Consider the following 21,119-nt stretch of genomic DNA (forward strand, 5'->3'; position numbering starts at 1 on the left):
TTTATCTGTCTGTCTGCCTGTCTTTCTCTATGAATGCCTCTTTCTAGTTCTTCTTTTAATTCAGATCTCTCTCTTTCTTTCTCTGTTTCTCTTTCAAGTTTCATCATACATTCTTTCTCTTTTTCTCTCTTGGAATGAATTTTTCTACTTTTCTTCGTCTTTTAATTCAGATTTCTCTCTCTCTCTCTCTCTCTCTCTTTCTTTCTTTCTCTTTTAAGTATCATTATCCTCTTTTCCTTTAAACTTTCATATCTGTTATTATTTCATATCTATTATTATTGTTCTTATACGTTGAAATTAAGAAATCGTATCTTCCTGATAAATGTTTCATTCATTCATAGGTTAAAAATAAAATATTAAAAGTATTAAATCTCACGTCGAAAAATTTTTTTCCATTGCACAGAGTATGCAACGATTTCATTATTGCCTTCTTCTCTTTCTCTCTTCCCCTCCATATATATACACACACACACATAATCTTTCTTATACTGAAAGAGAGCAACCAAAGTGAAAATGAAGATATTAATGTGTAGGAATCAAGACCCGGGCAAATTTATGAGGAGAAGTAAAACAAAACGGAGCGTTAATTAAAAGTGGCGAAACTTATCCGTGCCAGAATTGGTTTCACTCAGCATCATCTTCTTCGACGTTAATTTTGTAATTTCAAATGCTTCTTTTCTTTCTTTTGTTTCTTCATATAATAACGTGGAAATTGATAATGCAGAAGTTCATTTTGTTCTTTTCTTTTTTTTAATTTCTTGCTTTCGAAAAAAGATACTTGAACAAAGTGATTATGAAAATTGTCTAAGTCATATATTATATTAACTTGTTGCATTATTTCTAGCAATATAATTTTTTGGATGAAATTAAAAAAATTCGGATGATAATTCAAATCAAAAATAATTTAATCAAGTTAAACTAAGAATTGGCACCGTATCCATTTATCAGATTTAAAAAGATTATCTTAAACAAAATTAATGATAAATCGTATTTAATTTTTATTAATAAAAAAATGAATTTTTTATGAGAATATTTCTTTAAAGCGAAACTCCATATCAAAGTCATAGATGATTTGAAAGAAAAAAATTTTGTATAATAAATAGACATGATTACAATCCAATTAGGAATATTAATTAAACATAAATTATTTATAAATCTGAATTACATACTGATGTCGAATACATACTGATCGCGTTGATCATTAGCTCAACAAAAATGTGACTCTTGTACGACGCGCGCATTTTATTTTTTCCCACGTGGTCGTTTGACGACCTTGCCGATACCTAAATATGTCGTACGATGCAAGGAGAGACAGAAAAAGAATCCGTGCTGGCAATAAAACTCTGATAAAATGTAAAATTAGCATTAACAATTAAGTAGAAGCGAACGCTTGAAGTGAGAGAACGTAAAAATGAGAGGGAGAGAGAGAGAGAGAGAGAGAGAGAGAGAGAGAGAAGGAGGGAGAAAGAGAGTGACAGAAAATATTATCGCATTGGAACCGAGGCGCCAGAAATGAACTGAAATCACTATCGGACGTCGTTCTTCGTTCAGAACATATTTCTTTTCACGCAACTCAGACGCAACATTTCGTCTCTTCGTGGCACGACCATGATCCCGATAAAGAAAGACTTCGACAGGAGGACAGAAAGATCTTTCGAACTTCTCTCTCTCTCTCTCTCTCTCTCTCTCATTTTCTCTCTCTTTTTCTCTCTCTGTATATATATATATATATATATATATATATATATATATATATCCATTTTTCTATATTTGTTCTGATCGGACTTTGACTACATATGCGTATATGTCGTGAAAATTCGAATTTTATGTTCTTTATCTCTCTCTCTCTCTTTCTTTCTCTCTCTCTCTCTCTCTCTCTCTCTCTCTCTCTCTCTCTCTTGCAAAAAGTATCGATAATGATAATGTCCAAAGTGTTCCTCAAATATATCCTAATTTAATATATAATAATATAAGAGGATCAAGAAGATAGAGATCGTAGAACCATCTCTACGTATCAATATATCTTTTTCGATCATAAAAAAAAGTGTATAATTCACAGTGTTACTAAAATTGTCCCAATTTATAATAGAATAAATATCTACGAAATATTGAGAAAACAATATTACAACTATTTAAAGGTGATTGTTACGTCTTTTTTTTGTATTTTAATGAAAAGTGTCGATATGTTAATTCAGTGTTCTTGAAATCGTCCTAATCTTTATTATACATTAAAATAAATATCTACAGAAAGAGAGAGAGAAAAAGAAAAGAAGAAGATTGGAAAAAGAAGAGAAATATCTCTAAACGCGTCCTACACATGTTATTGGATCCTAACGAAAAGAAATTCAACACGAAACGGTTATCTTGGTATGATATTATAAATTTTGAGTGTTAACTTTTGATTAAAAAAAAAAAATATGCGCGCGCACGCGTTCAAGTAAAAAAAATTGTTTTACTAAGTAGAAACTTTTTGTTTACACTTGTTAAGAAAACTGAATGCAATGATATTTAATTGTTCGATACAAATCGAATTTTTGTAAGAAAACGTGAGAATATAAAATTTAGAAGATAACTTTGATGTGCAGTTAGATTTTCTATTTAGTTTAGAATAGAATTTAAAGTTGTCCAAACGTGGAAATCGTTTTTCCAAAAGGAATTAGCATAGCCCAAACAAACACAATCGATTTATTTCTCTATTTCTTTTTCTTACATAATACACGTAAGACTTTTAAAAGTTAAAATTCTTTTCCATTTTCTAGATAAAACATCTAACGTTCTAACTGCCGAGGTAAAAGTTTATCTCTCATTTCGAGTAAAATGTAAAATGATAGCTTTAAAATGTCCACAAATCTGATAAACAACTCAGAAAACACACTTTTTATCGTTAACCTTTTACGAAAACCCCTATGTGACTTTAAAGTTACTCATTTATCTTTATTATTTTTAATTTAATTTTATTGTTTCGTCATTACAATTAAATGTTAATCCTTTGCACTACAAAGTCCGTCTTTCTGACGTGACATTTAATTTGATAAAAGGAAGTACGTCTGCATTTATGTACTTGCATAATAATACATGAGATATCAAAAGCAAACAAAATCAAATCAAAATTAACCTGGAACAAACTGTATGGAAAATAATTATATAATGCCAATGTATTATATTAATTCATACAATTAAATGTTTGCTAAATATAAATTATATTATAAGTTTCATACTTTGTATACATTTTTATTGTTTCTTCTTCTTGTTTTATTCTTTTTTCTTTTAAAATTTATAATTTCATAGAAATCACGAATTTTATTGTTTCTTTTCTCCTTTTTTCAGTTTTTCACCAGTCTAATGATTACTTGTCGCTAAAAGTAGATTTCATTGAAACTAATACAATAATAAAACATGTCGCTCGTGTCATATGCAATTTATTAATCGACATGCATATAATGGATATTGTGCGATAAGAATTCGATATTCGCGAATTTAAACGAACATAATTAAATCCTCCAAAAGTTGATTAAATTTATCTTCGAATATACCAAATATAATATCTACATAAAAAAAAAGAAAGAGAAAAAAGGCAAGTTAAAAAAAAAATCGGCGGATTCAATAAAATTCAAGAATATATATATATATATATATATATATATATATATATATATATATATATATATTGATTTCATCGAATACATATATCCTAGGCACAAATTTATTATTAAATTATTTTACATGAAAAATCATATTTACGATTTCCGGTTATTAAAGGTACTTAAAAAAAAAAAAGAAAAAAAAAGAAGAAAAAAAGAAAAAAGAAAAAGAATAAAAACAAATAAATACAAAAGAAAGAGAACATAAAGATTGTTAAAGAATTTTAAAATAGTTCATCTATCGAGATTAAGTCGATTCCATTGAGTTTTATAAAAGTTGACCGATATAAACCATCGTATGACTCGTTGAAGGCTCGATTCGTCGAACTCAAAGGATCGAACGAAGCTCATAAAGAACGGGATCTGTTGACGGCGCGTTTCCTTAGCTTTGAAAGGTGCTCATCCGTGCGTGGCTCCTCGGAGATTTTCAACGATCTATTGCGGCAACGATTATACTACGTTAAAGCTTTTTTCTTTTTTCTTTTCTCTTTTTCCTTTTCTCTTTTTTCTTTTTTCTTTTTTTGACCTACAGCATATACGCATATAGGGTGGCCCACTTAAAGTGTCACATATTATATTATATTTTCAAATAACAAGTAAAGAGTTAAATAACTTTTCCAGTCTTGATAAGAGATAGGTATTACAAGAAAAAGAAGAGAAAAAACAAGGAAATAGGTATGAATAGAGCTTCTTAATATTTGTTGTTAAGCATTAATATATTTATTTTATTAAGTTGAAAAAAAATTCTCTACAACCATGAAGAAAATTACTTGTAAAAATTTGTCTAAACATTTGTATTCACATTCTTTGTTTTCTTCTTTCTTTTTTTATTACAAAATGAAATTGTTTTATATATATATATATATATATATATATATTTGTGTATTCTTTCTCTGTTCAATTTAAATCTTATTTTCTCTTTCATCTCCCAACAATAATTACAATAATAACAATGACTTATTTAAACAGCATATAAATAAGTATGTTGCAGAAACAATTGTTAACCGCAGAAATAGCAATCATAAGCATCGAGTTAATTATTCGAGATCCTTTTACTTGATATTTACCATATGTATAAAGCAAATTGTTTAACTAATCTACAGTATAATTATTATCATCGCCGTATTACAAAGCAAGAACGAATATTCATTATGCGTCTGAATTAACGAATATAACGCATTTAGTGAAATTTTTGACTTGATTAAATATTACCGCCGTCAACACTCACGTACAGGAAATGACATTTGCATGATTATATTATTAATAGAATATAAAATAATTCAATATTGAATGATAGAATCAATCGAATCAATTTGAAAAAGAGAAAGTAAAATCGAAAATCTGATAATTCATATTGTTCTCTCTCTCTCTCTCTCTCTCTCTCTCTTCTCTCTCCCTCTCTTCCTCTTTTGCATATGAATCTTTATATGTGTATCAGAGCGTTAAATAGTCAAGTTTCCGTCGTAAACCGCGTGTGCACTATGAAAAGCATATATTATCTACGCGCTATCTAACGCTTGAATATATATATATATATATATATATATATATATATTCAAATATATATACACCTTCAAATAGGAAGCAAAAAATTCAGTAGCTTGGAGATAAACGGAAATGCGGAATTGTTTGTCTCCGGTCTACCGGATGCGCAGGAATCATGGTTAACGTCTTCCCCATCCCACGCTGTCATTGTGTTCATCTATCTATTCATGCATCTAACTGTCTATCCATGTCACTAATTCATTCTCATTTTTTATCCTTTCTTCTTTTACTTTTTATTTCTTTTTTATTTCTTTCTTATATATAATTTTTTTATCTCTTGTTTATATATTTTTCATTTTATTTATTTATTTTTATTTTCTTTTTTTCTTATAAAATTGCATTGTAATGTATAACGATGAAATGACAACCCGTCTATAGTCCTAACAGGTGTAACTTCACCGGAAACGAGATGTATTCGCGAGTGACTGTTATTGAAATGCTGCGAACGTTGATATACACACTGTAAATGTATGCAGATGCTATACGTGTATTGATGCGTTCTATGATCATTAGAGGGTGTATCACGTAACGCTAATGCATAAAAGGAGAAAAAAAATCGTGAAAAAAGAAGATCTTTGCATTAAATCTGTATGAATGATTTGTATGGTGCCATTATAAATTTATTTTACATTAATGCGAAATATTATTTCAGATATTATTTATACCTAGAATATTTACATAATGATCGATTAATTCAACATTATTATTTTTAAAATTCGTTATAGAACATTAATCATTAATTTCGACAATTTTATGTCTTAAACAATAATTGACCTTAAATAATGTATATTTTTTATTTTTATTTATATCTCACGCATTTTTTTGCCTATTCTTAGATAAATATGTTATCGATATTACAAATAAAGTGAAATGGTATGTTTATAACTTCTTTATGCATGATTTCGGAGAAAACATGATAATAATAGTAGTACTAATAGTAGTAGTAGTAATAGTAGTAGTACTAGTAGTACTAGTAGTAGTAGTAGTACTAATAGTAGTAGTAGTAGTAGTAGTACTAGTAGTAATAGTAATAGTATAGAAGAGTAGTAGAGGTCGTGCACTGATGCGGAGCTACGCGAGTGACCTGGTTTTTTAAAAACGTTCGAACCAGTGACGTGATTAAAAGAAAAAAAATAAAGTACTGTAGAAAATACTCCATCCTTATCTAGTTATCATGCTTCTTTTTCTTCTTTTTTTCGTTCGACTCTTTTATTGGTAAATTTAAGAAACATGGTAAAATGTAAACTTTGAAATGAAAATTTTGTATGAAAAACAATGAAAAATATTAACAATTTGTTTTATTTTTTGTTATTTTTTATTTATAATATCATACGTTTCGATTGATATGTGAATGCATTAACGATTTATATTTGTTTAAAAATAAAATTATATTCTCTTTTCTTTTTTTTATTTATTTCTTCAAAATCGTACGAAATAAAAATTAATTGGAAAAATTTATATTTATAATACGATATTATGATATCAAATAATATGATATACGATATCATAATAATATTCTTATGAAATATAAAAATGTGTATATAATTATTACGAAATATAAAAAAAAGAAAAAGATAACGCGAAACAGTATCATCCGTCTTTATATTTCTCTCTCTCTCTCTCTCTCTCTCTCTCTCTCTCTCTCTCTCTCTTTTTCTCATTCACACATTTAAATGAAATCCAGTCACGTACTACAAACAGAAAATAAACAGAAGAAGACGTAAAAATAGCGCGCCAAAATTAAATTTTACGAGATCGGAAGTCGGATCAGTCTTGCAAATGAATTTGATTCTGAACTTGTATAAGACAAATCTCATAAAACAAACGAAGGAAACGCATTGAAAAGTGCCAATGTTTGTATAGTTGCAAATGCAAACCATTGCTCCTACAATTATTTTATAAATTTCAAAAAAAGTGAAAATCTTATTTGTTACCTTTTCTTCCTTTATCTTTTCCAGATAATTTATTAATTTTCTTGCAAAAATCAAGTCTGTTATTTGTGTTTTTTTTAATGAAAGATCTGCAGTTATTAATTTATGAAGTATCTAACTTCTCGAAATATGACTGAAAAAGAAATTTATTTTTTAATGAAATAAAGTTTTATATTAAATAATGAAGATTTGAATATGTAAAAGTTAAGGATTTATAATCTGAATGCTTCCCCTTTCTAAAGATCACATCGAATTTTATAGAATCAACTCTTAAGGGATTGTCAACTCTGTTGATGAGGGTAGTTAGCTAATATATATGTGTAAGATTCTGATGTTTATATATTCAAAGACATCGTCGTATTGTTTCGAACACGTAACAGTGAGAATCCAACAAGTGCCCGTGTTTTATCCATAGCGCTCCTTGAAATTTGAATAAAGCCTCCATTTTTATGAAAGTCCGTACGCTACATTGAGCCGCACGACGACTCGTTCTTATGTCTTTCATATAATGCAAATTTATCGCATTTGCCTGACTTTTCCAAATGTTTTCCGACAAGGGCGAATGATAAAAATAATAATAATAAAAGAAAATAATAATAATAATAGTAATAACAATAGCAATAATAATATTATCTGGAACACTTTGCCTCTAAATTAAATTTTTTACTTAGAAATTACGAACAGTAACAACACTTGCCAAATTTATTGTCTCGCACGTGAAAGTGCGGGAAAAAATGAGTAAACAAGAATAAATGCGAAACGAGATTTCATTTTCTTCCTTTACCTCGTTCCTCATCTATCTTTTATACGCGATAACGTACGCACTCACGAAGTGTTAAAATGTGGTTCAACGGGATCCACCCTAGTATCATTCTCTTTCCTCTCGGAGAAATGAAATTTCATTTCTCCGAGATCACGTCTTGTCATCTTCGTCGGTCAAAATGATGGCAAGTTCGGATAAACAAAAGAAGGAAAAAAAAGAAAATCTTAATCATTTGTTCCGTTCCTTCCTTATCGCAATTTTTCAATTCGTCTTCTAACTTACTCGAAATATTTATATGTTTATATATTAATTTATTAAAAAAACAATTTTTTTTCTTTTTTTCTTTCTTTCTTTTTTCATTGTTATATACAATAAAATTAAAAATTCGTAAAGAAATAATTTTGAATTAATTATCTAACATTTATCTATCCTATTAATCGTTATGTAAATAATTACTTCTTGTGGTCTAATTTTTTGTTTTGTTTTATCTATTTCTTGTTCCATTTTTTTTACTTACTTACGTATTGTAATACCTATGTAGTCTCGTTATTACTTACACGTAAATCTTATCGAGAAATCGTTTCATTATAGAACTATTCAGGTTTTCTCCACCAGCGAGGAGTGTTACACGAACACAGTGATCTATATGCGACGAATAAGTTCGGAAATGACGTATCGCCTTTCGATCCGAAGTTAGATACGCCGGAAAGCGTGAGCTTGGCCGCGAATATATTCCGCGTGGGTGAAAACGAACGATTGCAATAGGTAGCAGCCCCTTTTCCTATACCAAGATGTAATATAATTCGAGTAACTTTGTGTCCGATATTGAGAGAACGTTTTACTTGCATAGATATATAACTGAAATATTATGCTATTAGATGTAGTTAATTGTGTTTTGTATTTTATTGTATTTATTTTTATTTTTTTCATCGCCACAAAAAACATATTAAAATTGATCGAAATGTCATTGTTTCCCTTCATTATTTGACGTGAAATCATCGATTCATTTTAACTTTTCACTTTCAAAAATAGCTAATAAACACGCGAATAAATTTTTCAAGTGAAATAATGAATTTCTTCTTTCTTTATTATTTTTTTTTCTTTATATTTTTTTTTTTTTTTTATTATCTTCTTCTTTTTTCACCCTCGTTTCAATGCTCGCATTTCAATCGATAAAAATTATCGAGTATAGATACCCCGAAGAAGAAGAAAAAAAAATATAGGTAACAACGCGTTGTTTTCGTGTTTTCTAATAAAAAAGAAAAATCCATTCGTTATCCTACAGAAACAACACCCTTCGGTCATATGTAGTACATATTTCCTTCCACAAAAAATATATCTTGTTTGTTAGACGTAAAATCAAGTGACATAAAGAGCCTAAAGAGATTATTACGCGTCAGAGAGCTTGTTTGCCGATATCATCGAATTCCATTGGGAAATTGTGAAATTCGAAGATAAACAAAGACAAAAAAAATATTCGGAGTATCTCTCTCTCTCTCTCTCTCTTTCTTTCTCTCTCTTACTCTTATTCTGTCTCTCTCTAAATTCTAACGTTTCAAACTTATTTGCAACTCTAGTGTCTCCACTTTTAACAGAAGCTCATCGATCTTTGTCAAGATAACACGAAGCATGCCAATGTAAACTAATATTGATATATATATATATATATATATATATATATATATATATATGCGTGTGTGTATATATATACACACGACCTTTTGAACAAATTTTGTAGAAATAATCGAATTTCAATATTTTCCTGTCTAACTATTCGAAAATTGTACTCTACAAAAGTACGATAGTATTTTTTAATCATAAAAAAAACAAATTATAGATCGTTTTTATAAGAAGAAAAAGAATTACTTCAAATGATTCTCATTTATGATTATTTTAACAAACGATCCATAAGATCATTCAATCTTTTTCTATTTCTATCTCCGGTTATTTATATCGCTAATAATTCTGATTACGCACGTGAAAATAAGTGAAAAAGTTAATGAAAAATTATGAAAAAAGTCGTGGGAGCATTTCGACATAGACGTCGTCTGACTCAACAACGATTAATCTACTGCTATGTCGGGTCTGCACGTATAAAGAATCGATCGATCAAACGCCTTTTATGAATCGTATACGTCAATATTAATCAGCATTTTAATAGAACGTCGTCTTTTATAAAGTGTCAATCGAGTTTATGGATTGTATCTTACAATCCACGTTCACATCGACATTCTAATAAGGAATATTTGTGGAATTTTTAAATCCGCCATTTTTTAATTTTTAAAAAAATTTACGAAAAATATGTCTTTTTATTAATAAAAATTTCATATATCATAAAAGAAAACAGATTATTTCTAAAAAGATAATCGTCCCATATTGTGAATAGTTCTAGCTCCTTTAAATCAGACGTTTCAAACTGTGTTACCAGCAATTTCATGTATGAGGTTAACCCTTTCCGTTCCTATAGCGGTGAAAATAAATTTCCGGTGGTGAAGCACGCTGTTATCTTCGGGTTACACTCAACTTAATGTTCACTCAATAATGACTTAGCATTTTCTCTCTTGGGATATAATTCGAAGGTTTCTAATAGTTTCAATAAATCATTTTCGACAACCTAGAAAATAAATTTCTCTACGTATAAATATATATCTATATGTGTGTAAGATAATTGTTTGTTAATTATTTTATAAGAAAATGAATTCGGATAATCGTTTTAAAAAAATGTATTTTCATAGAAACATGATTTAATAATTGGAAAGAAATAAATTAGTAAATATATTATAAATTTTACTATGTGCATATACTTTATATATACATATACATATCCATATATATATGTGTGTGCGTGTGCGTGTGCGTGTGCGTGTGCGTGTGCGTGTGTGCGTGTTACTAATTGAAATATTAATAATTTCAAATATAATCTGATTTCATTCGAAAATGTAATAATTTCGAAAAGTAACTATGAATATTTTTCATGAAAAAAAATTTTCAAATAGAATGTTTCAAAAGTATTTTTTATATAGCAGGATAACAATGTCAAAGATTACAATGAAAAGAAAGGATCTGAAATAAAGTTGAAAAACGAAATGAAAATCTGCGAAATAATCCTAACTGTGGATAAGGTTGATATAATAATCGATTCGAGAGTTAATTTCCATAATCCACGAGAGAATCCCAAAGCTAAGAGTTTAATCGACGCATAACCACTTTCCATTGCTCTGGAAAAAATCTCATAAGAAGAGTTGGATTTGCACAGAAAATGAATTTCATTTAATTATCAATTCATCGAGATAATCAATAACGATATGTTTGAATATATTTATACGTATATATAGGAATTTGTGTATGTGTTCTGTGCATGCTATATATTTATATACATGAATTTTTTTCTCGATTATTTCTATCTCGAAAAAGTTAAACGATTATTTTTTGAATTATTTATATTGAAATATTTTTTTTTACTTCCTTCTTTTTCAATTTTATTCATTAAACAAATTTTGATTAATTCTCGAAAAATATAGAAATTATGAAACATCTTAGCTCGTATTTGTAATAGTATATAAATCTGTTAAAACTTATTGACTTATGAGTTATGACTTCGTTTTAATGATGATTCTACGATTTTCTTATCTTCTTGTAATATACGAGATAGTTGCATCAATTTTCCATTTTATTTCACTTAAGACCTCCAGCGAAGCTTGTCAGTTCATTTCGAAATTTCATCGGCGACGTATCTTAGTCTGAATAAATAATAATATTCAATCATATTTATAAATATTATATATATTATATATATTATATATGAACATATATAAATACATATATACCTATATATATCTATGTAGATATATAGATGCGTAGATACACACATAGATGAATCATATAGTTGAATATTTAAAAACGTTTTTTGATATATTCACGTGTAAGTAAATCAAATAAATAATATCTGAATTATAAGAGAAAACTGAACAAGAGAAATCTCGATCGATGTGTCATCCAATATCAATTTATCAGTTTATTCGGTTGTAAAATTCTTTAATATACTGTGAGAGATATCGTTAACGTTATCTTAACATGTGATGATTTATATACATATATATCGATATATTTACATACATGCATTCATATGTGAAGTTCAAAAAGTAATTATTTAAATTAGATTATAAATAGATTCCAAAGTTATTGGTATGAAACATCTCGATCAAGAAGAAAAAAGAAATAAATAAATAAGGAAGATAAAACGAAAAGAGAATAAATTCACGTTAATACGCGTTATGTTTCATTAACTTCGACCTCGGGATAAATCTCTTTCCTTAATAATAAACTATCGATTATCCGATAATATCAGTCATAAATAATGTGATGATTCCGATGATTCTTAAGAAACTAAAAATTTCTTTATTTCTTTTTATTATAAGCACGATACTTTTGTAACATTCGCTTTTAAATTACCTCCTTAAAAAATGTAATTTTGTTTTGATCGAAAAAATTAAAAGCGAAAACGAGAAAGAATGAGAAAGATAGAGAGAGAGAGAAAGAAAAAGAATTTAAAAAAATTTTAAATAAAAGAAGGAAAAAACAAGCTTTGCATTACCATTACTTATTTGATATCTTCGTCCAGCAGTCTGCCATTTAATTTTGAAACCTTTCTCTGTTAATCACTCTCTCCGTACTAATTACAATTACAAACAAAGAACAGATCTTAAATAACAGAGTAACTGTATAACAATTAAACGAATTATCATCATTATTCTTATACTATCAGTTAAATGATTGAGACATCTGAAAAGGAGGGTAACGTTGAAAAAAAATAGTAAAAAACAAAATGAGAAGGAAAGAGATAGAAATAAAAAATAAGTAAATAAATAAATAAATAAATAGATAGATAATTTTTGTATATCTTTAATAACTTATTTTTTTTTTATTTTCCAGATCAACGGAGATCGATTCAGTGATTGCATAAGGATGATTTTAATCACTATCTTAGTAACATCAGCAATGATCACTATGACGCGTTCTGCGCCCGCTGTACATCTTCCAAAGAAAACTGGGAATTTTCCGGAAGTGCTATGGCTCGTTAATCAGCGAATGCCAGAATTAGAGGTAAAAAAAAATATTGTTAGATGATAATTTTATTAATAAATCAAATCTTGATATTACGAATTTTTATTAAAAATATTCATAATACTGGCTTATCAATATTTATTATGAAAATAATTTTATTATATTAATATATAACTTTTATTAATATAATAATATTGTAATTAAATTTTTTAAATATTCGAAATATTAGCTTATCGGAGATGAAAGTAATTGCATTATATATATAATATATATAATATAATATATATATAATACAATTATTCTCATAATATAATTTATATAAATAGTATTCATATAAAAAAAAATGATAAGAAGTATCGAACGAAAATCGAGCCTTTCGATTCTAATATTAAATAATAGCCTCCCACTTGGTGAACATAGATAATGAAAAGCCGATTCAAATATATATATACATATATACATACACACATACATTTTATATATAGATTTCTATATTCACTTTGGCGAAACACGATCTATGTGAGTTTATATCGCGAATTGTTAACAGACGACCAATCGACAAGCAAACTTGTGTTTTTCTATTTCTCTCTCTCCTTCTCTTTTATTTGCATACATATATTGCATCAGTTTTGCACATAATGGCTTCCTTTGTGAACAGTACATATAAAGCAAAGACTGATATGTGTCTTTTATCTCGGTGTTGGTAGAATTTAATTCAAATTGTATAAAGTTTTCTTCAAAATTACATCTCGATTAAAAAAAAAAAAAAAAGAAAAAAAGAAAATATATCGACGAAACTATTTACAACGAATTCGAAAAATTCGATAACGCGATGAAAAATATTGTTTCATTGTTTCATCGTTTACTTCTTAAAATATAAAATAAAATATCGAGATATGACAATTATTTATTTCAATCGTTCTATTAACAAAATGGCGACGTACCAACGGCTAAAATGTACGAACTGACATTTCGAAATTTCACGTAACGAAAATTTTCTATCGTCTTATTCACCCTCCAACAATCTTTCCCCGTGCGTCACGAGGAGGAGAATAAAAAAAGAAAGAAAAATCATGTAAAGCGCGAATAAAATTTAAAACTCGGCTGGCTTTCAAAGGATCCACGTATTTTCTTCGAAATTATTACGTTCAATGACATTTTTCGTATACCCTCCATCGCAAAAAATATATATACATAAAATATGTAAAAAGAGGACAAGAAGGAAAATAAAAAAAGAATTAAAATACATAACATACTCAATTGTCTTCGCTAATTCGCTTCATAATTTAATAACTTGAAAGATCCCTCGTATTATATTACCCTCGTTTTCTTAGAAATATAGATTCAATTGGTTCAATAAGAATTTGAATAGTCATCGACGAACAAAAGCGTAAAAGTAATCCCGAAGAATCCTTGGATATAAATTGAATCCTTTGCGGTAGAAATCGGACAGGTATATAAAGGAACAAAGTTGTCCTCTTTTGGTCGAATTTTTTTACGAAAAAAAAGAAAGGAAAAAAGAAATGAAAGAAAGAGAATGAAAGAAAGAGAAGGATAAAGATAAATTGAGGAAGATAGAAACAGAAAGAAAGACGTGTTGGTATAGAAGAGAGAACTTCGTAATCGGTAACTCGAGAAAATTTTTCTTCCCATTGTTTTTTTTTCTTTTACGATTCTTTTTTCTTTTTCTTTTTTTTTTGGACGAATCAAAATAAAGTAAAGCTCGTAAAAGGTATGAGAAAGAATGATAACGAAAGGACGAACAATATCCTCGCAATATGAAAAAGTTCCTCTTCGAATGAAAAAGGTCTCATAAAGGCAAAGAGCCATTATCATAATTGAATGAAAAAAAAAAAAAAGAATAAAGAAAGAAAAAACAAAATGTCGCAAAAAATGCGCGCGTATTTCAATTCGTCGAACTGACACTTATTGAATCACTTTGAATTTTTTATCGATATTATATCATTATTTATTTCGAATATGTTTACGTTTGTTGAACAGAGAGAGATGTATGAATCGAGCAACGATCCTGGCCCGACGATACTCAGGACGAAAAGGATCGGTTCTTTGTCGATCGTAAATAATTTCGATGTTCTCAGAGAGAGAATACTTTTGGAAATAGCTCGTAGAAAGGCTTTGCAAGATCAACGACAAATCGATGCTAACAGACAGATTCTCGATAGCATCGGCAAGAGATCGGTACCATCTTACGAGGATTACACATCCTCGTCTCGTCCTCGAACTTCGGAAAGAATCTACGATTGGCTCAGCGAAAATGACTCCCTTCTTGGAAATCGTCATAGCAATCAAGATCGCAGGGTTTGTTACTTCTTCATATTTCTTACTAATCGTTTGCCTATCTCAATCTGTCATCAATTTTTGTGTAATAATTGAAATATTGAGCAAAATGATCGCCAATTTAATCTCGAGCTCTTATTGTGAATCTTTGAAGTCGATAAACACTATTCATCCATCATATTATAGTATTAATGCATACATATTACGCATATATTATGAATACGTGTCTATACTATTTTATATATTTTCAAATCTATTTTATATTCTTTGTCTAAATAGTTGTCAAAGATATTTAAGAGACTATTTGACTTTTTTCAACAAACTATTTTATTATACTAATAGACGCGATTTTTATTTTCACAGGTAGCAAACAACGAATTACTCTGGTTGTAACCATATGCGAACCAATCGAAGAAAAACTATTGAAATCCAGATTTGGCAGGCAACCTCTCGCTTTTCCAAGTTTTACGAGCAGCAAATTTTGTTCCCATACCATTACGAATTCTTCTTATAAAGCTTTTATCTGATCTATCAGTCTCGCGCGTTTCTCAGGTTCTAATAGGCAGCTATAATATAGCGTGACGAATGATGAAAAATAAAAAAAAATATAAAAAAATTAAAAAGAAACAAAAAAAAGGAAGAAAAAAGCGAATAATATAATGAATACAGTAATATCAGCGACATTTCAAGGTTACATTCACAAAGTCAATTTTCAAAGACGATCCAATTGCGATGTATATGAGTCGTCAAAACGAAACAGTATTATATTTTGTGATCTTTCTTTTATATTTATTATTTTATCGTTTCTATAATGTCTACGATAAACACTATATTGTTATTTTGTTTTGTTTTTTTTTCTCCTCTTGACTAGACCAAAAAAAAAATATCGTTTCGTTGTTAAATAACTCAATTTGTGTCATATAATTTAGATATTCGAACCATTGAAGAATTAAGACTTTTCATTTTCGTCATCACAATTATTCATCCCCTATAATACGATTAATCATTATTTATTTGTCTAACTATAATATTCTCTATTTATAATAGTTTCATAAAATATTTATGTTTGTATTAGATATTCTCTGTAGTAATCTCCAAAAATAGATTTTACTATTTTAAAAGTTTATGTCCGTTCTAGTTTTATTACGAAAGTAACTTGGTGAAAGATGTAATTATGCGTTTGCTATAATATAACCTTAAAAAAGATATATATATATATACACACATCTATATTTAAAAAGAAAAATGTTATTAAATAGCAGCTCGAAGAGAGAGAAAAGAAAACAAGAAAAAAAAGAAGAAAGAAAAAAAGATCAATAGAAACATTTGTTCTATATTAGATTATAGTAAGAAATATTTAACATTAGCAAAATGACGATAGAACAGCCTCATCGTGTAAGTTAGTTCTAATTAATTAGAGTTAGCAATAGTAATGTACCTTACGCCTCGGTGATACATCGAATGCTAGCCGTTTATTATTATCATTATTCAGTCCTTCATAGCAGCGAATAACTTTCAGGAAAACTCGAAAACCGATATAAACAAAAAAAAAAGAAAAAACACGGATAATAAATAAATGTATGCACGTTAAATAGTTGACACTTGCTATTTAATATTTACCATTCGTGTTTTTTTTTTTTTTTTTTTTTTTTTTATTGTTGGTTTCTTCTTTTCTTTTCTTTTGCGAAATTGTTTACTCGGAAATATTTTAATTATGAAAAAACATGTCTCTTTCTCTCTTTCTCTCTCTCTCTCTCTCTCTCTCTCTCTCTCTCTCTCTCTCTCTCTCTTTCGAATAAAGAAATTCTTTCATTAAGTAGAGTAAAAACTAAAGTAAAAGTTTGAAATTCGCGCGTTATTAACATTTCCGGCAATGCCTGTACACATCGATGTTTAAAAATTAAGACTTACCTGTGCAATGTTACATCTCTTCTCGTCAACGACGATTTTAATCTACATATTGTGTATCATGTTTGTATATTACATTGTACATTACACGCAAAGAAAGATACGAATGTATATGTATATATATGTATATCTATATCTATATATATACATATACATATACATATACATATACATATACATATACATATACATACGTATAACATACATAGATTGCAATCTTTTCGACGAATCTTTCGATTAATTTAAAGATAAATTGAAAATATCTTCGAAACTTCTTCCAATGATATAACTCAAATTTATTTATTATATTTTTAATGATAGTTTAAGAAAAAAAATATCGTCATATTTTATTTAAACAGATATGTATGTCTATCGATACGTTCCTAAAATATATCATTTCGTCGGTAGACCGAAAATAAAATTTAATATAAGTTCTACGATGTGTGATTTTAAACGTGATAATAAATTTTATTTAATGTACAACCACGTGTCCTGAGATTATATTAATCCTCTCCTTGGATCCTTTTGGAAAGACAACACAATGCCAATGTACCGTTCCTTACAAAAGTTTATTTTTTTTTCTTTTTTGTTCTTTTTGTTTTTTCTTTCTGTTTCTTTTTTCTTTCTTTTTTCTTTCTTTTTAATTATTATCGCTGTCATTACAATATTTAGTTATTGTTATTACAGTTATTACACATAGTTCACTTACTTCAATCGTATAGTGAACAGTAGACTTTTGCCTTTCTCTCTAAATATAAACAGTTAAATCGCTTTATTCTGTACACGATATCATTGAAAATATGAGTAATGTACATCACATTTGTTCGTTACGAATATTTTAAAAGAAAATTTTTTTGAAAGACAATTATTTGAAATTAGAATTCGATTGATGTCCTCATTAATGATTTTTTTTCCCTCTTTATAGACATACAACACCATATTAACAAATGGTATTCTTTCATAATAATTGCTTTTCAATAAAATTTTGATATAATTTAGTTTCATACATAATAATAATTTTATGTAAACGTTAAAAAAAGACATAGATATGAATAAGCGAAATACAGAGAGAAGGTAATACAAAAGTGTAACGAATTGATGAATTGGAGGAAAATATAATAAACTATGTTCATGATCACAGTTTACGAAGATCGAGAACAAATACACTGCCATCTGATGCCGAAGCACCAACCTTGTCACCTCTACTATTCCAACATACTTCGAAAATACCACCCGTACCTTTGTAACTGTGAACTAATAACCCACTCTGCGAAGTAAGTGATACATTAATTTCAAAATGTTAAAAGATAAATAAAAGTAAAAGATAAATAAATTCATAATCACTTACCTGAGTAGACCAAATATGAACACATTTGTCAAAACTTCCGCTAGCAAGAAACTTGCCATCCGGACTAAACGCTACACTGTACACTGGTTCTGTATGTCTTGTGAGCGTATGTATACAAGCTCCTCTTTCTACATCCCACAATCTTACAGTTGAATCGAATGATGCACTGGCAAGTGTCAAATTCATATTTGGATTGTGTGTCCCTGGACCAGTCGGAGACCATTTGATTGTATAAATTTCTTTACTGTGAGCTTGAAGATCGTGTACCCACGTATCCTGCTTCATAGACCATATCTTCAAACTCATGTCATCCGAACAACTAGCTAGTAGATTACCTTGAGGATCCCATTTTATTGCATTAACTTCGTTCTGAAAATGTCATTATAATATATCACCTGAGAAACTATGTAAAATGAAAAATCTTACTGACATCAACATACCGTATGACCTTGGAAGCTCTTTATGGGTTTATCTACATTCAGTTTGCATACATGAATACATTGATCTGTAGAGCAACTAGCAAATGAAGTGTTTGTTTGCCAATCGACGTCTAATGCAGGTGCACAATGAAAACTGAATTGCTGAGTACACTCGCCACTTTCGGCGTCCCAAATAATAGTTGTTTTATCAACACCTGCACTTAAAATATAATTGCCACATTTATTCCACTTCAATGCGAAAATTGGACCTTTATGTTGACCCAAAGTAGTAGCCAATCTGCCTTCTGTTGTCCAAATGCGTGCATATCCATCGTAACTTCCAGTTGCCAGTAACGTACCATCGCACTAAAATAATCAATATACAACTTTCTTTAATATTTTCACTGATTTATGATGTAAGTAGAATGAGTATGTATTGTATACCTTCCAATCTAACGAAGTAACATCTTTGTTACTAGGTACTTCCGCACCACCTTTTTGGATGCAATGGCGAAGAATCAATTGATTTGGAGCCTGAGAATTGTCTGACATATCCCAAATACGGGCGGTGCTGTCTCCAGAACCAGAGGCCAAAAGATCAGTAGTAGGATTCCAAGCGCATATAAAAACTTCAGACTCGTGTCCTCTTAATTTGGTTGCCTTACTAGCTGGTATTTCAACAGCACTAGCATTAGCACCCGTTCCAGTACCTTGCTGCTGTTCGTCCACTTCCATTTCATTTCTATCACCACCTCGATCACTTGTTCCTACGCCATTATTTGATGTCACCACTATAAATAGGTTCGAATAGATGTTCAACAATTTCATGAATCAATGAAATTCTTTTAATTAATATAATAGGACATGTGTGTGCTCCTGCTATATAGATATTTTGTATAATTTGAAAATTAAATTTTACTAACTTAGTCTAAATCTCAAGAACATAAAAGTACCTTGTCTATGTAATAGACAAAAGTCCTTTTTCATTGAAAAATAGATTTTGTCAGCAAAATTCAATCAAAATATCTAATGAACTAAGCTGCCTATTAATCTACCTGATGATAATGAGGAGGTCTACAAAACTTCTATATTTTTGTAGACCAGGGTGTAATCAGGCATGGATACCATATATAGAAGTTTGAAGAAGTAAACGTAATGACCATACAACCTTCTTCTCTATTTGTATCTTGAACTTCCGTTTTTATCTGTTGTTTCTGTTGATTGATTTGATTTTGTCTAGATGCAACAACATCCGGCATAACCGCGTCGATGAGAGACAGAGACTCAACCATTCTTTGTTCTGTTCCATCTTCGCCAATAGAAATTTCTGCTTCCGTATATTGTAATCCCTTTTGTAGAATAGATAGAAGTGCAGCTGGTGGTACTAAAGCTCCATTTATGTTACTCTGTGATATGTGCGATTCTATACCAAAAGTGTATGCTGAATGCACAAAACCTATAATATAAAAATAAATTCATATCGAGTAACTCAATAACAAAAATATGTAGAATTTCCAATGCTAATATAAATTAATGCTAATACAAAAGATTACAATATTTTCATCATACTGTAAATAAAGACAGTAAATATATTTACAGTTCTTAAATGATAAATTTTTAAATAATATTCATTAAATAGAAAAAAAGAAAAATAAACTGTATATTTGTTCATTATCCCATACAAGAGGTTAACAAACGCTCTCATAATCGTACCGGATTCTTGAAGATAGCGGTAGACTAAAAAGTTGACTTCATCGCTAGAGAAGCTCATCGTTAAGGGCCTACACAGCACTAGCATAACACATTTACGTCAGGACACATTGAAAACTTTCGTTGTTTTACTTCCGACGCTAAAATTTGCCGCGTTGGGTTGTTACGAGAAAGATACACGAGCACATTGCACGTAATCTGGAAGACGGTAAACCAATTGAATGTGAATACTAACATACTCATGAAACTTTTCCGAAATTTAAAACATTACAAATAGAATTTACGAGACATAAAAGTGATATTACAGTTATCAATTGACCAATTTTCTAACGACTATTTTTAATTTATTGGTTACTCGTTAAAATGAAAATATAAATATAACAAGTATCCTTCATCAATATTTTTAATAGTAAGTTTCCTTTCTTATACATTTTTATATCGAAGATCTGAAAATTAAATTGCTTTAATTTGATCTTTCTCCTGTCAGATGGC

General features: G+C 28.9%; 2 protein-coding genes across 4 annotated transcripts in view; one reads left to right on the top strand and one right to left on the bottom strand.

Moving 5' to 3' along the window:
- LOC124423167 (diuretic hormone 44) overlaps positions 1-17,633 on the top strand; it is a 21,237-nt gene extending 3,604 nt beyond the window's left edge. For both annotated transcript variants that reach the window (XM_046960653.1, XM_046960652.1), the window contains 3 exons: positions 12,813-12,983; positions 14,946-15,263; positions 15,606-17,633. In XM_046960653.1, coding sequence (XP_046816609.1) covers positions 12,846-12,983; positions 14,946-15,263; positions 15,606-15,635 — 486 coding nt within the window. In that variant the 5' untranslated portion in view covers positions 12,813-12,845 and the 3' untranslated portion in view covers positions 15,636-17,633. The remainder of the gene's footprint in view (positions 1-12,812; positions 12,984-14,945; positions 15,264-15,605) is intronic.
- LOC124423166 (F-box-like/WD repeat-containing protein TBL1XR1) lies at positions 16,967-21,027 on the bottom strand. Of its 2 annotated transcripts, XM_046960650.1 has the most exons (7): positions 20,933-21,027; positions 20,631-20,825; positions 20,086-20,373; positions 19,362-19,708; positions 18,939-19,283; positions 18,499-18,867; positions 16,967-18,417 (listed from the first exon to the last, which is right to left on the bottom strand). In XM_046960650.1, the coding sequence occupies exons 2-7, from the start codon at positions 20,713-20,715 to the stop codon at positions 18,286-18,288; spliced, it is 1,566 nt and encodes a 521-aa protein (XP_046816606.1). In that variant the 5' UTR covers positions 20,716-20,825; positions 20,933-21,027; the 3' UTR covers positions 16,967-18,285. The 2 variants fall into 2 exon arrangements, with proteins under 2 accessions (XP_046816606.1, XP_046816605.1); XM_046960649.1 differs by having other exon boundaries at positions 20,631-20,974.
- Between the last annotated feature and the right edge of the window lie 92 nt (positions 21,028-21,119).

This window comes from Vespa crabro, chromosome 3, assembly GCF_910589235.1.
Source record: "Vespa crabro chromosome 3, iyVesCrab1.2, whole genome shotgun sequence".
Lineage (NCBI taxonomy): Eukaryota > Metazoa > Arthropoda > Insecta > Hymenoptera > Vespidae > Vespa > Vespa crabro.

What these genes read in the sequence shown, in the direction of transcription:
- LOC124423166 (XM_046960650.1), bottom strand. Translation starts at nt 20,715, where the DNA reads ATGCTAGTGCTGTGTAGGCCCTTAACGATGAGCTTCTCTAGCGATGAA. An exon ending in TTACTTCGTTAGATTGGAAG is followed by an intron (nt 19,284 to 19,361) that starts GTATACAATACA and finishes TGATTATTTTAG; the next exon opens with TGCGATGGTACGTTACTGGC. An exon ending in AGAGCTTCCAAGGTCATACG is followed by an intron (nt 18,868 to 18,938) that starts GTATGTTGATGT and finishes TGACATTTTCAG; the next exon opens with AACGAAGTTAATGCAATAAA.